Consider the following 21,057-nt stretch of genomic DNA (forward strand, 5'->3'; position numbering starts at 1 on the left):
CCAGCCCGGAAGGCGCTTCTGGACGCCCGAATCTGTCTAGGTTGGGGAGCCGGAGAAGCCGCCGGAGATCAGAGGGTTGCGGGGAGGTCGGGGCAGTGCAGGCCTCGCGCCTTCAGCGCCAAGTGGCCTCTGCTGCCAGGTTCAGGGCCGCCAGCACCGAACAGAGGAGCCCCAGGCCGGCCTGGGACAAAAGGGAGAGCCGCTGGGCGGAGGCTCCTTCTGCAGCGCGGCCTGAGAAGCGGGGACCCCCTCCCTCTCTTCCCCCCCCCCGGCTCTGAAACTTTGCTAACACTTCCGCGCTGGCTCCTCCTACCCGGGTGCCCAATTGATGGCCCTGCCTGTGTGCCTTTAAGGCTGGAGCGCCCGGGCAAGCTTGGCTGGGACTGAACTCGGTCGCCAGCGGCCGGAGGCGAAGAAGACCCGACGGGGCGCCCCCTCCCAAGCCACGCCAGGAGAAACCAACTAGCGGGGGCGGGCGAGGGCGCTCCCGGTTCTGCGCCCCGCTCCTAGGCCGGGTCCTGCGGGCAGCAGGACGCGGGAAGAGATGGAGCGCTGAACGCTGCCAGGCGGGCCGAGATCCCCACGGTGGGCTCCGCAGCATGACACCGCGGGGGTGCTGAGCCCGTGCCCCTGATCCTGGCAAGCTGCGGGGGGCTCCCCCTCCCCCATCCCCCCGGCCATGACCTCGGCTAAGGAAGCGAAGGCGGCGCCCCTGCTGCCGCAGCCGGGCGCGGAGGACAGGCGCCGGAGCCCGCTGGACCAGCTACCGCCGCCCGCCAACTCCAACAAGCCGCTGACCCCGTTCAGCATCGAGGACATACTGAGCAAGCCGTCCGGGCGCAAAGCCCAAGCCTCGGCCCGGCTGCTGGACAAGGTAGCCGGCGCGGCGGCGGCCCCCCGAAATGGCGCGCCCGCCCCGGCCTCGCCGCTCTGCGCCCTCGAGGAGCTGGCCAGCAAGACCTTCAGAGGGCTGGAGGTGAACGTGCTCCAGGCGGCCGAAGGTAAGGATTGCGAGCGCGGGGCAGAGCCTGCCCGGCCAGCGCCGGAGAGAGGGGTCTGGCCTCGTCCTCGGCCTGCTGCCTCTCCCAGCCGGGCTACTGGGGGAGCTTCCAGCTCTGAAGCAAGAAAAGACGAGCTGGAGAGTCGCTCCCCATCTCAGCGCTTCTGGGGCTGCCTCGCTGCAAAACAGGGCCGGGAGGGACGGTTGGCAGCCTGGCCTGGGATGGCCCCGAGCTGGAGCCGCCGTCAGGGAAAACAGACCCGGCGGCGGGAGAAGGGAGCTGGTGGGGCGGGAAGGGCTCCCCTCCGGCCAGGGTGGGAGCAGTGCAGGAAAGCAAAGGCCAAGGGTGGCTGGGAGCCCCGTCGGCGCCCTCCCAAGAAGCCGCCTTCCCGGGAGAGACCTCGAGCCGAGAGGCGGCGACGCCCTTGGGCGACGGCGGAGAAGGAGCCTCGCGGGCCTCGCAAGATCTCCTCCGCCCCAGGTCTCCGCCTCGAAGCTCTTCCCCAGGCTTCTCCCCTCTTCGCTTCATCCCTTCAGAGCAGTCAAGCAAGCAAACCGTTCCCCGGAGAGACCTGGGCCCGGCGCCCCCTCCCCCAAAGGGCGGCTACCCCTTCCTCCCCTTTGGCCTTTTAAAGGATTGATTTTCACTGATTTTCATTTTCATGTATCGCTGTTGTTGTTGTGATGCTGCTGCCGATGCCCGGAGCACCCCGCGCCCTGCGAAGTAGGCATCATGGCGGCGAGCCGGCTTTATTGGCCTGGCCCGCCAGGTCGCCCCTCGCTCACTCGGCGAGCCGGGGAAGGGGAGAGAGCCAGGCCGGACCCGTCCCCGCGCACGCCGGTCCCGCCGGAGGTCTGAGCGAGGCCAACGCTTCCCGCCGCTTTTGTCTCCCGAAGACACGCCGTCCTGCTTCCTTCGCTCCCGCAGGCCCGGAAGAAATCGCGCCGGTGCAAAGTAGACAGACCTGTTTGGGGCTAGTCGCGAAGTCCGCCGCTGCGGCTGGACCCACTCAACCGAGGATCGGGCCTGGCGCCCCTTGGGCGCGTCAAAGTGCTTCGAACCGCCGATTTCACGTGGTCATCCGCTTCTGTGAGGTGAACCCCTAACACACACACACAGAGTCACGCCGCCACTTATGCTGTCCCAGAATAAATGTTTTCTCTGGTGAGCGGCGGTAAAATGGCTCGAACTGCGTTAAACCGCGACAGTCAAGGTGCGGGAGGATTACAGGAGGTTTGCTCCAGGTACAGGACAGGCGGTGCGCGGCCCGGCTGGCCCTGAAGCGCCACCTGAGCTGCGACCCCCGAGAGATTCCCACCCAGGCCCAAAACCCGACTGGGAGCCGGCACTTCTCTTCCACACCAGGGGAAGTTTGGCCTACCGGCCGCCGCCGCTCATAGCATCGCAGGCACGTCGAGCCATTTCCAAGGGAGCCCCGGATCTAGAAGGGCACATTTCTGAAGCCCCTCGCACATTCCCGGCGTGGTCACCCGTCAACATCTTCCCGGAGAACGAGGAACTGCTTTATACACTATAATATAATATAGGTATGTGCTATCTATTAACATATATAATATAATATAGGTTAACTGCGAGAATAACATGGTCTTAAAGTTAGGTCCGATGGCCCATTTCCACCTGCCTCTTCGGGTGCACTCGAGAAGCGTCAGGAGCCCGTGGAAATGGACCATCGGACCTATCATTAAAAATCATTGTTGTTGTACATTTATTGTATATCTTATATATTTTATATTATACATTATTTATACATTATACATTTATTAAATATCAGATTCCCATCTATATTAGGCAGATCTTCCACGCGTCTCTTTCAGCTTAAATTCCCCGCAGTTCTCCACATCCATATCGCCACTCGCAATAAGTGAGAGCACATATTTTCGCGCACCCACCCCAAATTCGGGATATGCTTTGGCAGTTTCAGACTCGGGATATTCTCCCAAAGAGGCGCAAGCGCTGTTCACTGTACGGTGTCCCCCAATTTAATCCCTTTTAACCGCTCTTTCATACACACGGTGTTGATGATCGAAAACAGGGAGACGGCGCCTGTGCTCTTTCTGTTCATGAAACAACAAACCGTCTGGTGGGACCTCAAAAACTAGCAGTGCCCTTTATAGTGACCTGTGTCACTTGTGAATGGTGGTAATATGAGACAGAAAGAAAAATAAAACCAATTTCCAATCCATTGTACATTGTTTTAAAAATAAAATAGTCGTTCTTTTTATTAGGCCGCTTTCACTGGTAAAGTTTAAATGAGGTTTTACATTTTTCCTAACTGAAATGCAAAACGATTGGCTAGAAATCTTGTTTTTTAAAGGCGCTTGTTTTACTTTCCACCTTTCTGGGCAGCATTCACGTCCCTACATAAATGGAGGAAGGCCCGCTCAATGGGCTCACGTGTGAAAACAAGGATTTCAGATCCGAGGAGCGGGCAGTTGAGCGTGGGTAGAGAAAAGATGTTGAAAGGAAGGCAGGATTTGATGGGTGCGAAGTGGCAGTCAGTTTGGAAGAATAAAGCCGGGATTTGATGGCCTGATCGTGTGGATTGGAGGCCAAATACAGTTCAGGCCGACCCAGAAACTAACCAATGCACAGCAAGTAAATTGTAAGATTCCATTACCAGTAATGAAACCAAGTCGGTTTATATCCCAATTTTCCTTCTGGATCAAATTGTTATTAATCTAGAATAAATCACCCCAATGTTTACTCAGAGCATTCAGGGCAGAATCGTGTTGCCTTTAACCTTAACATATTGTGAACTTGGGCTCACAACCAGGGCCGTGTAGACGGATAAAGCTATTTCTCTGCAGGATGAAGAGGCTATTAGAATCGATTTCGTGTTGTCCAACCAAAGGCTCACCCCTCCCTCACTTGACATGGAGGGTTCCTTAGCTCGTCAGATTTTTGTTGGATTTGTTTTGATCTCTTTGTTAGTAGTGGAAACGATGAATAAATAAATGAAATGAACATCCTTTCACCATCCTTTTCAACACAGACAGGGGAATGACAGAAGCTTTCAATAAGATGTGATGGTAAAATAATAATTAATAATAATAATAAATGTACTTTTAGAAAAGACCAGTTTTACAAAATTTATCCCAATCCTTATCCCAGAGCCAAAAGGTACTCATTATTCTTCATTCCTTGATCGGGAATTTTGTTCCGAATTTTGTTCGGTACAGAGCATTCTTCTCCCCACCCACACTGCAACGGCAGCAACTGCCCTGCAAATTCTCGGGAGAAAAGTCCGCGCAGTAGCCCCTTGCTTCGCTGCGCCGATAGTGTTGGGGGGGGGGGGCGGTATATTTCACTGATTTCATTTTTACATAAATTGTTACGGAGGAGTTTGATGACAGCTGTACAACACCATCTAGTTCTTGGGCTTGTAACTTCTTCCTTCCAGCCCCCGCTGCCTGCACCAGAACCGGGTTCGTCTGGTTTAATTTGGACTGCGGGAGAAATGGGACCCTTACTTTCTCCCAATGTTCCATTTTATACGTTTAAAGGAAATGCGGTTGAGGAGCGGGAATCGTCTCAATTCTTCGGGAGCCTCCTCCTTGCTTCTCTTCCCCACAGCCCCATTTCTCTTCCCCAAGCTGTTGCCCCACAGCGGAACTGTCTGAGAATCAACCACCAGCCCCAAATGGGGATTTTGGCAAGTGGAGCCTCACCTCGTTTCTGCTGCCCCTCAGGGCCGACCTCCCCTCTCCGCGCCTACGTGGGCCAGACCGCGCGCGGCCCAGGGCTCTCGGCGCTCAGGGCCGCACCGGAGCCAGCGAACGGGGCCAAGGCGCACTACCCCGAACCAGGCCCGCCGCCCTCCGTGGATCCTCCGCCCCTGGCGTGCTGGCTGGGGGTTGCTTTCCCCCAGCGCTCCGGGGCTGGCGAGGTCGCATGGGCGGATCCGCACCGGGCTGGGACAGGGGCCGGGGCCGGGGCCGGGCGGGGGCGGCGCAGGCAGTGGGGGCGCGGGCTTCCAGCCTCCCCAGCGAGGCACCGCTGACCTCCGTCTCGCCCTACAGGCCGGGACCCGCTGGGCGCCTTCGGGCCCCGGCAGCCCTCGAAGAAGCGCAGGAAGTCGCGGACCGCCTTCACCAACCACCAGATCTATGAGCTGGAGAAGCGCTTCCTCTACCAGAAGTACCTGTCGCCCGCCGACCGGGACCACATCGCGGCGCAGCTGGGCCTGAGCAACGCGCAGGTGATCACCTGGTTCCAGAACCGCCGCGCCAAGCTGAAGCGCGACCTGGAGGAGATGAAGGCCGACGTGGAGTCGCTCAAGAAGCTGCCCCCCGCCGCCCTGGAGAAGCTGACCAGCATGCCTGAGCTGGAGCCCCAGCCGCAGCCGCAGCCGCAGCCCGCTCGGGCCCGCGCGGGGAGCCTACCCGGAGCTTCGCCGCGCGCCGCGGACGCTTCCTCCGCCGGCGAGGACGACGAGGAGGAGATAGACGTGGGGGACTGAGGGCCGGGCGCTCCCGCCCCCGTCGAACCGAGGCAGGGCGGAGGGACGCGGCCCCTCGGACGGCCCGCCTCTCCCTCTCCGCCGCCGCCGCCAGGGAGCTCGAGCAGGCCCCAGCCCGAGGATAGGAGCAAAGAGGTCTCCGCCGGGGCCTCGCGCAGCCCAGCCTCCCTCGGGACAGCATCCTGATTTCCTGGCTCCCCTTGACCCGGCCTCCGTTTCCCCCTCCGCAACTAGGCCACCGCCTTCTCACTTTCTCCCGTTCAGCGCTTCCCGTTGCAGCCGCGCATTTTCTCCAGTCTTTGCCCCACACATTCCTGTCTGCAGCCTCCCCCCCCCGCCTCTCCCCATTGCTTTGGCCCCTCCTCGCCATCCCTTGGCCGAGTCCCCCCCCCCCCCAACGTTTCCTCCCTCTCTCCGTTACTGGAGGGGAAGATTTGGTGCAATTTTTAAAAAACTAATTTTATTATTGTTGTTGTTTTCCTGTGGTCGTTTCGTCCGCGTGGTCTTGGATGTTTGTCTTCGCGTTTGTGTTCGGCTTTCCCTCCCGTGCCAGGGCCAGCGAGAACGGAACCGGGAGCTGCTGCCGCCACCGGATAGTTGCGGATGAGGAGCAGGCTGGGGCTGGGCTGTTGCGCTGGGGCAGAGAGCCGGCGGGGCCCGCGGTGGTCCGTGGCGCGCATATTCAGATTAGCACATTCCAAAAGCGGAGCGCCAGCTGTTGGGGTCCATCCGGCGCTAGAGAAGCTGGAGCTGGGCGCTCTGCGGCCTGCGAGGGGTCCCGCCGCTCCCCGCTTCCGCCGAGCCCTCAGCTCGTGACTCCGCGGCGGGCTCCCCGCCGCCACCTCCTCAGCGGGTGCAAGCGCTGATTTTCTACCCGGTGGAGGTAGGCGCTGCTCGCCCAGTTTCCCTCCCGCCAGTCCGCCCCCGTGTGAAGCCCCCCCTTCTCGGTCGTGTGTGCGTGTATATATTTTTAATAAAAGGACACACCTGCTGCCTCTACCAGCTCTCTCGATGCCCAAAATGTGTGTGTGGGGGGGGGGGAGAAGTGGGAGGCGATAATCGGAGACATAAAACTGTAGGAGAAATGAGGGTGTCACTGTTGAAGCTGGGCGCAACAGAGAGGGGAGGCGGCCGAGGCTGGAATATGGACTGGGAGCCATTGAGGAGACTGGCGCCTACTCCTCCTCCAGCAAAGGAGCCTCCGTGGAGAAAACCAGGGCAATGCCTCCCGCCCCCGCCCGGAATGAAGGGGCTCCATAGATCTATTCAAGTCCACCTCAGACACAAGAAGGCGGGGGGGGGGGCAAAGCGACCTTCAGGCTGCGCTGCAGCCGAGCTGGGACTTACTGCCGAACGAAGGCGGTGGGGGGGGGGGAGGTTGGTTGTAAACGGGAGCCAGCGCCCACCACCGGGGGCCGGCTTGCCAGGCCAGGCTCCGGGACAAACTGGGGGCGTTGCTGGGGGGTGGCATTGCTTGTCCTTGTTTGTAATTCATTGGATATGTTCACCTGAGAATAATGTACCTGAGGCAAAAGGCGAGGTGTAATTTAAAATGCAAGCTAAAGTTCACTAAAACTAAAGCATGTGGGTAAACCTCACTGACCTTAGTGAGATTTACTTCTTGCTAAATACGAATAGGATCGGGCTGCGCTGAACTGAACTGAGCGAATGAATGAATAAATAAATAAATAAATAAATCAAGAACAGGAAAGTGCCTCTGCCCGTGTGCAGAATGTATTCTCCCCTGCACTCGCTTCCAGAGACATCTGGGGCCTCATCTCCATCGCTCATTTCAAAACATCAGCACTGGGGGAGAGCGGGGGACGGGGTGGGGGGCTTTTCCAGGCCTCTCAGAGCAACAGCTGCAGCCGCGCTAGAGAGAGGAGGCGGGGGTCCCCTTCCTGCCGCCGCCTCTCCACGCCGTGTCCGCGCCCCGAACGATTCAATTAGGCGCTGGGAGCCGGCTCTGCCATCTGGTTTGTGAATCCGCCCCGCCGCGAGTGATTGATTGGGGTCCCGGGCCATCGGGGACGGGCGGCAAGCAAGCCACTGATTAGCCGGGGGTCCCTCGTGAGTCCCCCGCCCGGCCCCGGCCATTTGTAGCTGGGCGCACTTCGAGGCGGGGAGGGGCGGCGCATCCCAGGCTCGCCCCCTCCCAACGCCCAGAAGGCCTTTTATGGGCGGGCCTTGCGTCGGCCACCAAAGGGGGTGTGGGGAGGCGATCTGAGGAGGAGTTAGCCGGAGGGGAGATGCGCCTAGGACTGTCGGGAGGGGAAAGGCGGGGCTCCCCCATGTTCCTTCTTACTTCGAAGTCCAGAGAGGCATCAGCCCACCCTGCTGAAATGGCCCCTCCCCGCAGCGTCCTCGGCGCGCGGCAAAGTGCTTCGCTGCGGATCTCCCCCGCTCCGCTTCCTGGAGAGGCCACTCGCGAAATCCCGCAGAGTTCTCTGCTGGACCTGGAACAGGAGACCCTGAAGGGAAGCGCCAGCGCCCCCCCCCCCCAATTCTGCTCGCACAGGGCGTGGTTAAACTAACCGGTGAGCCCTTAAATGGGGGGGTACATCCCTCGTTTTGCAAAATCCCTGCCAGTAGGGCAGCTCCATTGCGCGCGGGGGGGGGGGCGAACTGGGCGGCGTCCGATTGGGCGGTCGCCTGCCTTGTCGCTGTCGGCGGGCGACCAGAGAAGGCGAGGGCGCCGCCTCCCTTGAGTGGGCGCCCGTGTTACTCCCACGCTGCAGGCGAAGCGGCGGCCTTGCCAGCCCAGGGGGCTCTGGGGGCAGCTCCACCAGAGCCCTCCTCCAGCCGATGGTTCGCGCCAGCCGCTCCTCCGCGGCCCGGCGTCCTGGGGCTCCTTCGGCGGCCCGCGCAGACCCCGGGGTCAGTCCTCGCTTCTCCTTGGAGACGTGAGTTGGGGCGAGCTCTTTCCGCAAAGTCGCCCCAGGCCCAGATTCGACGACTGGCTCTTTCCTCCCGTTCCCCGCTCGCCCTCGCCTGCCTTCTGCTCGCCCGCTTTTCACGGCCCTTCGCCTGCGGGCTAAGAGGCCCGGCCGCAGGGCTCCTGCTCTGCCGGGGCTGACTCCGTTTCTTAAGGGAGGTGCCCAAGAACGAGCCCTCTGCACTTGCTCAAAGGCACGGGAGATGCTTCGGGCTGCGCCCTAGCGGTGAAGACGGACCTTGGGGCGCAGATGAAGATCTGCTGCCCACTCCCCTCAGGCGCGCGTCCCTCCAGCCCGCCCCTCGGGGAAGGGCGAGACGTTCCCAGGCGCCTCAGGCGCCCCTGAGGCGAGAGTACAGCAGCGGGCAGGCGCCCGCCCCACTCCTTGGCACCCCGTTATTCCTGGCGCCACAGCAAAGACGGCAGCCGCGATCCCTCTGCCGGGCCCGCAGAGCTGCTGACCCCCGAGCTGCTGGAGAGCAGGCCGGGGTCTTGCGCCAGTCCTGGGGGCGGGGGCTCGGTGGTCCGTGTGCTCTAGCCTTGGGGCGGCGGAGGCGACGAGGACGGGGCTGCGGCCTGAGAGCGGCTTGAGCCGGAAACAGCGCCGCCGAAGGGAGGCTGGCCGGGCGACCTCGACGCCAGCCCGCCTGCCCAGGTCCACCTGGGCCCCCGCGAGCTTCGCCTGGCTGCCTCGGTGCCGGAGGAGGAGGGCAGCCGCGTCCACAGCCAGCGCAGCAGCCGAGCCGCAAAGCCTGCCGAGCCCGGCTTGCAAACCTCCCAGGCAGGCGCAGAACTCCCCACCGTCCCCCGGCCGGGGCCAGGGCTGACCTGAGGCGACCCGAGCCGTGGCTCCGGCGCCGGAGGGCTTTCTGCAGCGTCACTGAAGCCGACTTCCCCGCCGCGTCCGCGTGCCGCCCTTCTCCAGAGGCAGGGAAGAGCCCCCACGCCCCTTTGCCCGCTGACGTCCCAAGCGGGCCCCGCTCTCCGGTGGGCCGGGGTCACCGCGCGTTGCGCAGGCCGCCGGGAGGGCCCGCGGTGATGGGGCAGCGGGGGGGCGCGCGCGACCTGAGCAGAGCCGAGGCCACATCCTCACCTCTCGGGGCCGCGTCTGAGCGAGGCCAGCCGCGCCCGGCGCCAAGGCGCGCGTGCTGCGAAGGGCGGCCGAGCGGGGCGGGCTCTCGGGGCCGCTGCCCCAGCGGTGCGCCGCACGCCCGGCCCTCGCGCGGGCTGGCGGGAGCAGGGCCTGGTCGCTGGGAGCAGCGGGGCGGCCACGGGCACAGGGACGGAGGGAGCTCTCGAATTCGACCCCTCCCAAGCTGGGCCCTTGGCAGACCTGCCCGGGCCGTCCCTCACGCCGTCGCCCTTGGGAGAGGCTGGCCTGAGCGGGGCCCTCCGGGAGTAGCGCGAGACCCACCACGAGAGAGGGGGCTGCCAGAACGGCGGAGGGCGGTGGGGCTGGCCAGCTGCACCCGCATTCGCGGGGGCAGGCCAACGGAAGGGCACCAAAGAGCCGGGCCGGGGAGGCTAGCAGGCTGGGGTGGGCAGGAGAAGGGGAGGCCAGAGCAGGGGGCGGGCGAGTCCTGTCGGGAGGGTGCGGGGAGTCAGGCCTAAGATGGCGGAGGGCGCGGGTTGAGAGACATCAGCAAATGCCCCCCTTTCTTCTTTGTTCCACGACAGCGAAGACATCAGCAGAAATGAAATTTACCCCTGAAAGTGCCTTTGAGTCTCCCTGCGGGGAATAGCTTTTAATTTGACAGTTATGAGACACACACAGGAGCGCGCGCAGGCAGTCTGCACTCCCCCCACCCTCCGCCCGCCCTAGAAGACAGCAGGCGGGGGGGCTCCTGCCAGACAGATTCACTTGGGGCAGAGAGCACAGGAAGCCCGGAGTAAATGGAAGAGGCGGGGGGGGGGGGCTGGCAGAGACAGTCTTCCTCCTGAGCAACCCCACCCCCGCCGCCCTACCTGCAGCAAGAAGGCCTGGCGAAGTATCCCGCCCCCTCCAGCCGGCCAGCCCCTCCTTCCGGAACCAGGAGCGGGAGCGGGGCCTGCGGGGGCTCCTGCTTGGCCTTGCTGCTGGCAAAGGAACAGCCCACCCCCAGGCCAGGGGCAGCCAAGGGCAGCAGCTTGGCAGCTTCCTGTCGGTTCTAAGCTGACCAGAATCTGCTGGGGCACCCAGTGGCAGAATCGCTGGATTCTGCCACCAGGAATAGGCCACGCCCTTTGCACGCAGCTCCAACGTGACTCGGGTGTTTCACCTGGTTTTCTCCCTGGGCATCCCCACAACTCCCTTGCCAGAAAGAAGCCCTGATGTCTGAAGGCGAAGCTGAGGGCGCTTGCTCATGTGCATCCCTGGACCCCTGTGCCTCCTTCTTTGCCTTCCTCACTGTCAAACCTGGATTGTAAGACCCTTGAGGCAGGACCCTTGTTATCTCACTCTGTCCTGTGAAGCTTCCTGTATACTGACTGTGCTAAGAGACAGGCAGGAAGCGCGCGAGCTCTTGCACAAGCTGTCAAACTAGGTATACACGCCCGTGAGGTATTATCCGTCTCAAATGCTTTTAGCCCGCCTTTCTGCAAGGCAGCTTCACTCCCTCCATCCACCCAAAGCCCTTTCTTAGCCACTGTGCCTAAAAGCTGAGCCAGAGGAACACAAACAAACCATTTGCTGACGCTCATTCGGCAGAACTGGGGGAAGAAGGCCCTGTTCCTTGTTAGCAGCCGCAGTTCCTATTGGAAGGGGCTTGGAGCATGATTCTCAAAGAGGTCCCTAAAAGACAAGCAAGCTGGCCCTTCTGAGGAGAGGCACTGGCGAAGCTTTGTAGGTCCCAAGCTCTGAAGTACTTTCCAAGGAAGAAGTGGCACATTGAATCATAGAATCATAGAATAGTAGGGTTGGAAGGGGCCTATAAGACCATCGAGTCCAACCCCCTGCTCAGTGCAGGAATCCAAGTCAGAGCATCCTGTCCAGCCTCGTCTTGAACACCTCTAGTGTAGGAGAGCCCACCACCTCCCTAGGTAATTGGTTCCATTGTCGTATTGCTCTAACAGGAAGTTTTTCCTGATGTTTAGCTGGAATCTGGCTTCCTGTAACTTGAGACCATTATTCTGGATCCTGCACTCTGGGATGAATGAGAAGAGGTCCTGGCCTTCCTCTCTGTGACAACCTTTCATAGAATCATAGAATAGTAGGGTCGGAAGGGGCCTATAAGACCATCGAGTCCAACCCCCTGCTCAATGCAGGAATCCAAGTCAGAGCATCCCTGACAGATGGCTGTCCAGCCTCATCTTGAATGCCTCCAGTGTGGGAGAGCCCACCACCTCCCTAGGGAATTGGTTCCATTGTCGAATCGCTCTAACATTCATGATGTTTATCCTGATGTTCAGCCGGAATCTGGCTTCCTGTAACTTGAGCCCATTATTTATTTATTTAATTTCATTTCTATACCACCCAATAGCCGAAGCTCTCTGGGCGGTTCATAAAAATTAAAACCAAACAGAACACAATAAAACAATTTAAAATATATACAACATTAAAACCACAATATAACAATATAACCACAATAAAACCTAGCAGCAGAGCAGGAGTTTAAAATACAGATTTAAAACAGCAAAACAGCAAAGCTAAAGGTTTAGAAAGCTAAAATGCTAAAATGCCTGGGAAAATAAAAAGGTCTTCACCTGGCACTGAAATGAATACAGTGTAGGTGCCACGCGAACCTGGCCTGGCACCTACCTAATTATTCCGTGTCCTGCACCCTGGGATGATCAAGAAGAGATCCTGGCCTTCTTCTCTGTGACAAGCTTTCAAGGACTTGAAGACTGCTATCATATCTCCCCTCAGCCTTCTCTTCTCAAGGCTAAACATGCCCAGTTCTTTCAGTCTCTCTTCATAGGGCTTTGTTTCCAGTCCCCTGATCATCTTGGTTGCCCTCCTCAGAACCCTCTCCAGTTTGTCTGCATCCTTCTTAAAGTGTGGTGCCCAGAACTGGACACAGTAGTCCAGATGAGGCCTAACCAGTGCTGAGTAGAGGGGAACTAGTACTTCCCGGGATTTGGGAGCTATGCTTCTATGAATGCAGCCCAAAAGAGCATTTGCCTTTTTTGCAGCCACATCACATTGTTGGCTCATGTTCAGCTTGTGATCGACAACAATTCCAAGATCCTTCTCGCTTGTAGTGTGGTTGAGCCACGTATCCCCCATCTTGTAACTGTGCATTTGGTTTCTTTTTCCTAGGTGCAGAACTTGGCATTTATCCCTATTCAATGTCATTCTGTTGTTTTCTGCCCAGCACTCCAGTCTATCCAGATTACTTTGAATTTTGTTTCTGTCTTCCAAAGTATTAGCTATCCCTCCCAATTTGGTGTCATCTGCAAATCTGATCAGCATTCCCTGCACCTCCTCCTCCAAGTCATTAATACAAATGTTGAAGAGCACTGGGCCCAGGACTGAGCCCTGCGGTACCCCACTCATTACCTCTCCCCAGTTTGAGAAGGTCCCATTGATAAGCACTCTTTGAGTCCGATTCTGTAGCCAACTGTGGATCCACCGGATCCTTGTTTCATCTAGCCCACTTCGAGCTAGTTTGCTCATCAGGATATCATGGGGCACTTGTCAAAAGCTTTGCTGAAGTCGAGGTATATGATGTCTAGAGCATTCCCACGGTCTACAAGGGAGGTTACTTGATCAAAAAATGAGATCAGATGTGTCTGGCAGGACTTGTTTTTGACAAATCCATGTTGGCTTTGAGTAATCACGGCATTGTTGTCAAGGTGCTTCCAGATGGATTGCTTTATCATCACTCCAGAATTTTCCCAGGGATTGATGTCAGACTGACTGGTCTGTAGTCCCAGGTTCCTCCTTTTTACCCTTTTTGAAGATAGGGACAACATTAGCCCTCCTCCAGTCATCTGGCACTTCCCCCGTCCTCCATGATTTCTCAAAGAGAATAGACAGCGGTTCTGAGAGTTCTTCTTCCATTTCCTTTATGACTCTAGGATGCAATTCATCTGGCCCTGGAGATTTGAACTCCTTCAAAGTAATTAGGTGTTCCTTGACCATATGCCTATCGATCTCAAGCTGCAATTCTGCCCCTTCAGCCTGTACTTCGCCTTTGCCAGGGGGGTCATAGACCATCTTTTGGGAGAAGACTGAGCCAAAGTAGGAATTGAGCACCTCTGCCTTTTCTTTGTCATCTGTTATCATTTTGCCATCCTTATTTAATAGCTGAACAACCGTTTCTTTCCTCTGCCTTTTACTATGAATGTAGCTGAAGAAAGCCTTTTTGTTGTTTTTAGCATCCCTTGCTAACCTCAGCTCATTCTCAGCTTTAGCCTTCCTGACGCCATCCCTGCAATTCTGTGCTATCTGCCTGTACTCTTCCTTTGTTCCTTGGCCTTCTTTCCACTTCCTATATGTGTCCTTTTTTGTTTTCAGGTCAGCCCTAAGCTTTTTGTGAAGCCACATTGGCTTCTTCTGTTGTCTTCCACCTTTTCTTCTTGTTGGAATTGTTTGTGATTGTGCCTTGAGAATTTCCTTTTTTAAAAGCTCCCACCCATCTTGGACTCCTTTTCTCTCTAGCATCGCTTGCCATGGGACCTTACTGATCATTGTTCTGAGTTTATGAAAATCAGCTTTCCTAAAATCCAGGGTACGCGTTTGACTACACTCAGCTTTTGCTTCCCTTAGAACCAAGAACTCAAGTACAACATGGTCGCTTTCCCCCAGAGTTCCTGTAACTGCTACTTTATCCACTAAGTCATCTCTGTTGGTTAGGATCAAGTCAAGGATAGCCGATCCTCTAGTTCCTTCCTCTACTTTCTGTAGGAGGAAGTTATCTGCCACACAAGTCAGGAATTTCCTGGAGGGGCCATGTTGCAGAATTTGTCTCCCAACAAATATCGGGGAAACTGAAGTCCCCCATTACTACTACATCATGCTTCCTTAAAACATTGGCTATTTGCTTTTCAAAAGTTTCATCCTCGTCCTCTCCTTGATTGGGTGGCCGGTAGTAGACTCCGACAACCAGGTTCCTTTTATTCTTTGCTCCGTTTATTTCAACCCAGACGCTTTTGATGGGGCTACCAAGCTCCTCCTCCTGTATTTCTGTGCAGGGATATGTACTTTTCACATACAGTGCAACCCCACCTCCCTTTCTGTTCCTCCTGTTCTTTTGGAACAAGTTATATCCTTCCATTGCTGTATTCCAGTCATGAGAGTCATCCCACCAAGTCTCAGCTATACCTATCAGGTCATAATTTCCCTCTTGTATTAAGAGTTCAAGTTTGTTCTGTTTGTTTCCCACACTCTGGGCATTAGTATATAGACATCGAAGACCACGTGCTTCATAGTCTGGCTTTCTTCCTACATGTGTCTGAAGACTATTATTGGGCGCTATCAGAGCTGTTCTCTCCGTTGCAGTGCATCCGCCTATGTCCATTGTTACCCCCAAGTTTACATCTCCCTTCCCCGTAAGATTCAGTTTAAAGCCCTCCTGATGAAGTTTTTCATCCTGTAGCCAAACACATTCTTCCCAGCCTTTGTGAGGTGCAACCCATCCCTTGCCAACAGCCCATCTTCCAGGAAGTATAGTCTGTGGTCCCAGAATCCAAATCTCTCTCGTCGGCACCACCTTCGTAGCCAGTCATTCACCCAGAGTATTTTTCTTTCCCTTTCCATCCCTCTTCTAACTACTGGATGGATGGATGAGAAAACTATCTGGGCCCCAAAGTTCTTGAGTTTCCTTCCCAAAGCTTCAAAGTCTGACGTGATCTCTTCGTAGCTCCGCTTGGTGGTATCATTTGTTCCCACATGGATGAGAAGAAAGGGATACCTGTCAGTGGGCTTTATGAGTGCAGGCAACCTTTCAGTCACGTCTCTAATCTGCCCTCCCAGGAGACAACATACCTAGTGAGTCCACGGGTCTTCGCAACATACTTGGGTCTCGATCCCACGCAGCAAGGAGTCTCCTGCTACTACTACTCTTCTTCTTGTTGTAGGCCTGGGTTTCATCGCCTCTGTTTGACCTTCAGCCTCTTGCTCAGTCTCCTGCGGGGTCCCCTCTAATTCTTCCTCTGCAGGCTGTCCTCCAGTCTCATCCGCAAGTACCTGGAATCAGTTCCACAGCTCCACTGCTTCACTGCTAATTCAACTTGTTGAATTAAGTCATGCCTTTGTGTGTGTGGAGGGGGGGAGGTTTCAAACTTTCTTAAAATGGGAGCTTATGGCAATTATCTGGCCCTTTATCACAGCTTTGCTAGTATCCCAAACTGTTGCTGCTGACACTTCTGAAGTATTATTGTTTATTTTTTAAAAGCAGTAAGTTTATCCAAGCAACTACTTAGTACTTCTGGACTGTGAAGTTATAAAATCATTTTAACCTCCATGGGAATATGGTCTGCATAAATTGATATTGCTATTGGTGCATCTCTTGCTTTCTGAATTGAAGGTAAAGTTACCCAAAACATATCTATTCTAGTTTCCAGAACAGCTGGTTGAGCAACTGTAGCCTGCCTAGGGAGGCTGTGGGTTTTCCTTTGGTGGAAGTATTTGCGGTGGTAGTGGAAATAAAGAGATGAGACAATTGTGTTGGATGGGAAATGGGCCACATTTATTTAAATTGTTAACCAAACAAGAAGAGGGCAAACTGATTGTGTGGGAGGCTCACTCACTCCGTTCAGGTCAGGCATCAGCCTATGGGCGATTTGGGAGATGCACCCTACCTCAAGACAGGGGTGGCTCAGGTATTCCCGCTCCTCCCTTAAGCCACACCTTCCATTGTAAAGGGCAGGCTTCCTAGTGCAACACAGCTCTGAGTGGATGATCCAAGTTCACTCCAGCAGCCATCCTTACCCTGCCACTAGGCTGCACAGCCCTAAGTGAACAAGACTCAGGAATACCTAATCACCATAAAGGTGCCTCAGGATGCGCACCAATCCCCAAGAACAAAAGAACATAAGAAGAGCCACTGGATCAAACCAAGGGTCCATCCAGCCCAGCATCTGTTCACACAGTGACCAAACAGCTGTTGACCAGGAACCCACAAACAGGGCATGAGCACAACAGCACACTCCCGCCCATGTACCCCAGCAACTGTTGTACATAGGCTCACTGCCTCTGGTACTGCAGGTAGCACAGAGCCATCAGGATGCCATTGACAGATTTTTCTCCAGGAATTTGTCCAACTCCCTTTTAAAGACATCCAAATTGCTGACCCATCACTACATCCTGTGGTAGCAAATTCCATAGTTTAACTATGCTCTGTGTGAAGAACTCATAGAATCATAGAACAGTAGGGTTGGAAGGGGCCTATAAGGCCACAGAGTCCAACCCTCTGCTCAGTGCAGGAATCTAAGTCAAAGCATCCCTGACAGATGGCTGCCCAGCCTCATCTTAAAGGCCTCCCAGGTGGGAAAGCCCACCACCTCCCTAGGTCATTGGTTCCATTGTCGTAGTGTTCTAGCAGTCAGGAAGTTTTTCCTGATGTTCAGCCAGAATCTAGCTTCCTGTAACTTGAGCCCATGATTCCATGTCCTGCACTGTGTGATGAGCGAGAAGAGATCCTGGCCTTCCTCTCGGTTACAATCTGTCAAGTCCTTGAAGAGCGCTATCCTATCTTCCCTCAGTCTTCTCAAGGCTAAACATGCCTTTCAGTTCTTTCAGTCTCTCTTCATAGGGCTTTGTTTCCAGTCCCCTGATCATCCTTGTTGCCCTCCTCTGAACCCTCTCCAGCTTGTCTGCATCCTTCTTAAAGTGTGGTGCCCAGAACTGGACACAGTACTCCAGATGAGGCGTAACCAGTGCTGAGTAGAGGGGAACTAGTACTTCCCGGGATTTGGAAGGTATGCTTCTATTAATGCAGCCCAAAAGAGCATTTGCCATTTTTGCAGCCACATCACATGGTTGGTTCATATTCAGCTTGTGATCTACCAGAATTCCAAGATCCTTCTTGCGTGTAGTATTGTTGAGCCACGTATTCCCCATCTTGTAGCTGTGCATTTGGTTTCTTTTTCCTAGGTGTAGAACTTGGCCTTTATCCCTATTAAATGTCATTCTATTGTTTTCTGCCCAGCGCTCCAGTCTATCCAGATCACTTTGAATTTTGTTTCTGCTTTCCAGGGTATTAACTATCCCGCCCAATTCTGTGTCATCTGCAGATTTGATCAGCATTCCCTGCACCTCCTCCTCCAAGTCATTAATACAAATGTTGAAGAGCACTGGGCCCAGGACTGAGCCCTGCAGTACCCCACTCGTTACCTCTCCCCAGTTTGGGAAGATCCCATTGAGAAGCACTCTTTGAGTCCGATTCTGTAGCCAACTGTGGATCCACCGGATCGTTGTTTCCTCTAGCTCACTTTGAGCTAGTTTGCTCATCAGGAGATCATGAGGCACTTTGTCGAAAGCTTTGCTAACGTTGAGGTTTATTCTTTCCACCGCATTCCCACAGTCCACAAGGGAGGTGACCTGATCAAAAAATGAGATCAGATTCGTCTGGCAGGATTTGTCCTTGAGAAATCCATGTTGGTTTCGAGTAATCACTGCATTGTTTTCAAGGTGCTTACAGATTGATTGCTTTCGAATCTGTGGTATTCCACTTTTTCTTCTCATTGGAATTGTTTGTAATTGTGCCTTTAGAATTTCCTTTTTCAAAAACTCCCACCCATCTTGGATTCCTTTTCTCATTAGAGTCGCTTGCCATGGGACCTTACTGATCATTGCTCTGAGTTTATTAAAATTGGCTTTCCCAACATCCAGGGTACACATTAGGCTACACTTGGCTTTTGCTTTTGCTTCCTTCAGAACCAAGAACTCAAGTATAACATGGTCACTTTCCTCCAGAGTTCCCGTAATTGCTACTTTATCCACTAAATCATCTGTGTTGGTTAGGATCAAGTCAAGGATAGCCGATCCTCTAGTTCCTTCCTCTACTTTCTGTAGGAGGAAGTTATCTGCCACATGTCAGGAATTTCCTGGAGGGGCCATGTTTTGCAGAATTTGTCTCCCAACAAATATTGGGGAAACTGAAGTCCCCCGTTGCTACTAAATCATACTTCCTTGAAACATTGGCAATTTGCTTTTCAAAAGTTTCATCCATCTTCTCCTTCATTGGGTGGCCAGTAGTAGACTCCAAGCACCATGTTTCTTGTATTCTTTGCTCCATTTATTTTAACCCAGATGGTCTTGATGGGGCTACCAAGCTCATCCTCCTGTATTTCTGTGCAGAGATATGTGTTTTTAACATATAGTGCAACTCCACTATATGTTATTCCTTCCTTTTATCTGTCCTGCACCTTCCACCAATCATCTTCACTGGATGACCCCTGGTTCTAATATTTTGAGAGAGGGAGGAAAATATCTCCCTCTCCACATTCTCCACACCATGCATAATTTTGTACACCTCTATCATGTCTCCTCTTACCTGCCTTTTTTCCAAGCTAAGCAATCCCAGCTGTTGGAACCTTCCCTCATAGAGGAGGTGCTCCAGCCCCTTCATCATTTTAGTTGCCTCTTTCTGCACTTTTTCCAGCTTTACAATATCTTTTTTGAGGTGTGATGACCAGAACTGGACACAGTATTCCAAGTGTGGCCACACCATTGGTTTGTATAGGGGCAATATGATATTGGCAGCTTTATTCTCAATTCGTTTTCTACTTATGCCTAACATGGAGTTTGCCTTTTTTTTCACAGCAGCTGCACACTGGGTTGACATCTTCATTGAGCTGTCCACCATGGCCCCAAGATCTCTTTCCTAGTCAGTCACCACTAGCTCAGATCCTATCAGGCCATACTTGAATTTGGGATTTTTTTGCCCCAACATGCAACACTTTACACTTCCTTACCTTGAACCACATTTACCATATAGTTGCCCATTCTCCCAGTTTGGAGACATCCTTTTGGAGCTCTTCACAATGCCTTTTTGTTTTGACCACCCTAAATAATTTGGTGTCATCTGCAAACTTCGCAGCTCACTCCTAATTCCAGATGATTTATGAACAGGTTGAAAAGAACTGGTCCTAATACAGATCCCTGTGGGACCTCACTATTTACTTTCCTCCATTGAGAGAATGTACCATTTATTCCCACTCCCTGCTTTCTGTTCTTTGACCAGTTACTGATCCACAAGAGGACCTCTCCTCCTATTCCATGACTGCTAAGTTGTTTCAGGAGTCTTTGGTGAGGGACTTTGTCAAAAGCCTTTTGGAAGTCCAAGTAAACAATCTCTACTGGATCACCCCTGCCCACATGTTTATTGACACTCTCAAAGAACTCTAAAAGGTTAGTGAGAAAGGACTTGCCTTTTTGGAAGCCATGTTGATTCTTTTTCATCGGGGCTTGCCCTTGTATATGCTTACTAATTTTATCTTTAATAATGCCTTCAACCAATTTTCCTGGAACAGATGGTAAGCTAACCAGCCTGTAATTTCCTGGATCCCCCCTGGATCCCTTTTTGATAATTGGTGTTACGTTGACCATCTTTCAGTCCTCTGGTGCAGAGGCTGATCATAGGAATATATTGCATATTTTGGTTAGAAGATCAGCAATTTCATATTTGAATTCTTTGAGAACTCTAGGATGGATAATATCTGGGTCCAGTGGTTTATTTGCTTTCAGTTTGTCAATACGGTTGAGAACTTCATCTTTTGTCACCACTATTTTCCTTAGTTCCTTGGGCTCCCTTCCTGAAAACATCCGTTCAGGCACAGGTATCTGTCCTATATCTTCTGCAGTGAAGATGGATGAGAAGAATTCACTCAGCTTCTCTGCACTCTCCTTGCCCTCCTTCAGTACTCCTTTAATGCCACTGTCATCCAAAGGTCCTACTGCCTCCCTAGATGGTTTCCTACATCTGATATATTTAAAGAATTCTTTATTGTTGGCCTTGATATTATTAGCAAAATGCTTTTTGCATCTCTTATTGTCTGCTTGCATCATCTTTGTGCAAGCTTGTGCTCCCTTTTGTTTTCCTCCCTTGGGCAAGACTTCCATTTTCTGAAGGAAGCCCTCTTTTCTCTAATAGCATCCTTGACACTGCTCGTTAACCATGCCAGCAACTTCTTGGACTTGGTGCTACCTTTCCTAACCTGTGGTATACATTTTAGCTGGGCTTCTATTATTGTGGTTTTGAGTAATCTCCAAGCACTGTGAAGGGATTTAATCCTCTTTTTTGTTGTTGTTCAGTCGTTAAGTCGTGTCCGACTCTTTGTGACCCCATGGACCATAGCATGCCAGACCTTCCTGTCCTCCGCTCTCTCCCGGAGTGTGCTCAAGTTCATATTCATTGCATCAATGATCCTTTTCACCAGTTCCCTCATTTTAGAGAAGTTTCCTCTTTTGAAGTCAAATGTGACTGTCTTGGACTTCCTGGGCAATTTTCCACTTAAATATTTATTAAATCTGATACCACTGTGATCACTGTTTCCACTTGGTTCAACAACATTTACATCTCATACTAGGTTCTGGGCAACACCACTTAGGATTAAATCCAAGGTCACCTCCCCTCTGGTCAGTTCCATGACTAACTGTTTTAGGGCGCAATCGTTTAGGGCATTGAGAAATTTAAGCTCTTTCTTGTTTGGAGGCTCCCTGATTTCATTTTCCATCTCAAGGTCACTCTGGGCATTCTGGTCGGGGGGATGATAGC

The 21,057-nt window shown here is 53.9% G+C and overlaps 1 protein-coding gene across 1 annotated transcript; it reads left to right on the plus strand.

Annotated features, from left to right (window-relative positions):
* The first annotated feature begins 679 nt into the window (after positions 1 to 679).
* LBX2 (ladybird homeobox 2) lies at positions 680 to 5,481 on the plus strand. The gene is made up of 2 exons (XM_084856853.1): positions 680 to 1,001; positions 5,042 to 5,481. The coding sequence occupies exons 1-2, from the start codon at positions 680 to 682 to the stop codon at positions 5,479 to 5,481; spliced, it is 762 nt and encodes a 253-aa protein (XP_084712979.1).
* The last annotated feature ends 15,576 nt before the right edge of the window (positions 5,482 to 21,057 follow it).

This window comes from Heloderma suspectum, chromosome 5 (assembly GCF_057233095.1).
Source record: "Heloderma suspectum isolate Gila_16-S chromosome 5, 16-S_ref, whole genome shotgun sequence".
NCBI lineage: Eukaryota > Metazoa > Chordata > Lepidosauria > Squamata > Helodermatidae > Heloderma > Heloderma suspectum.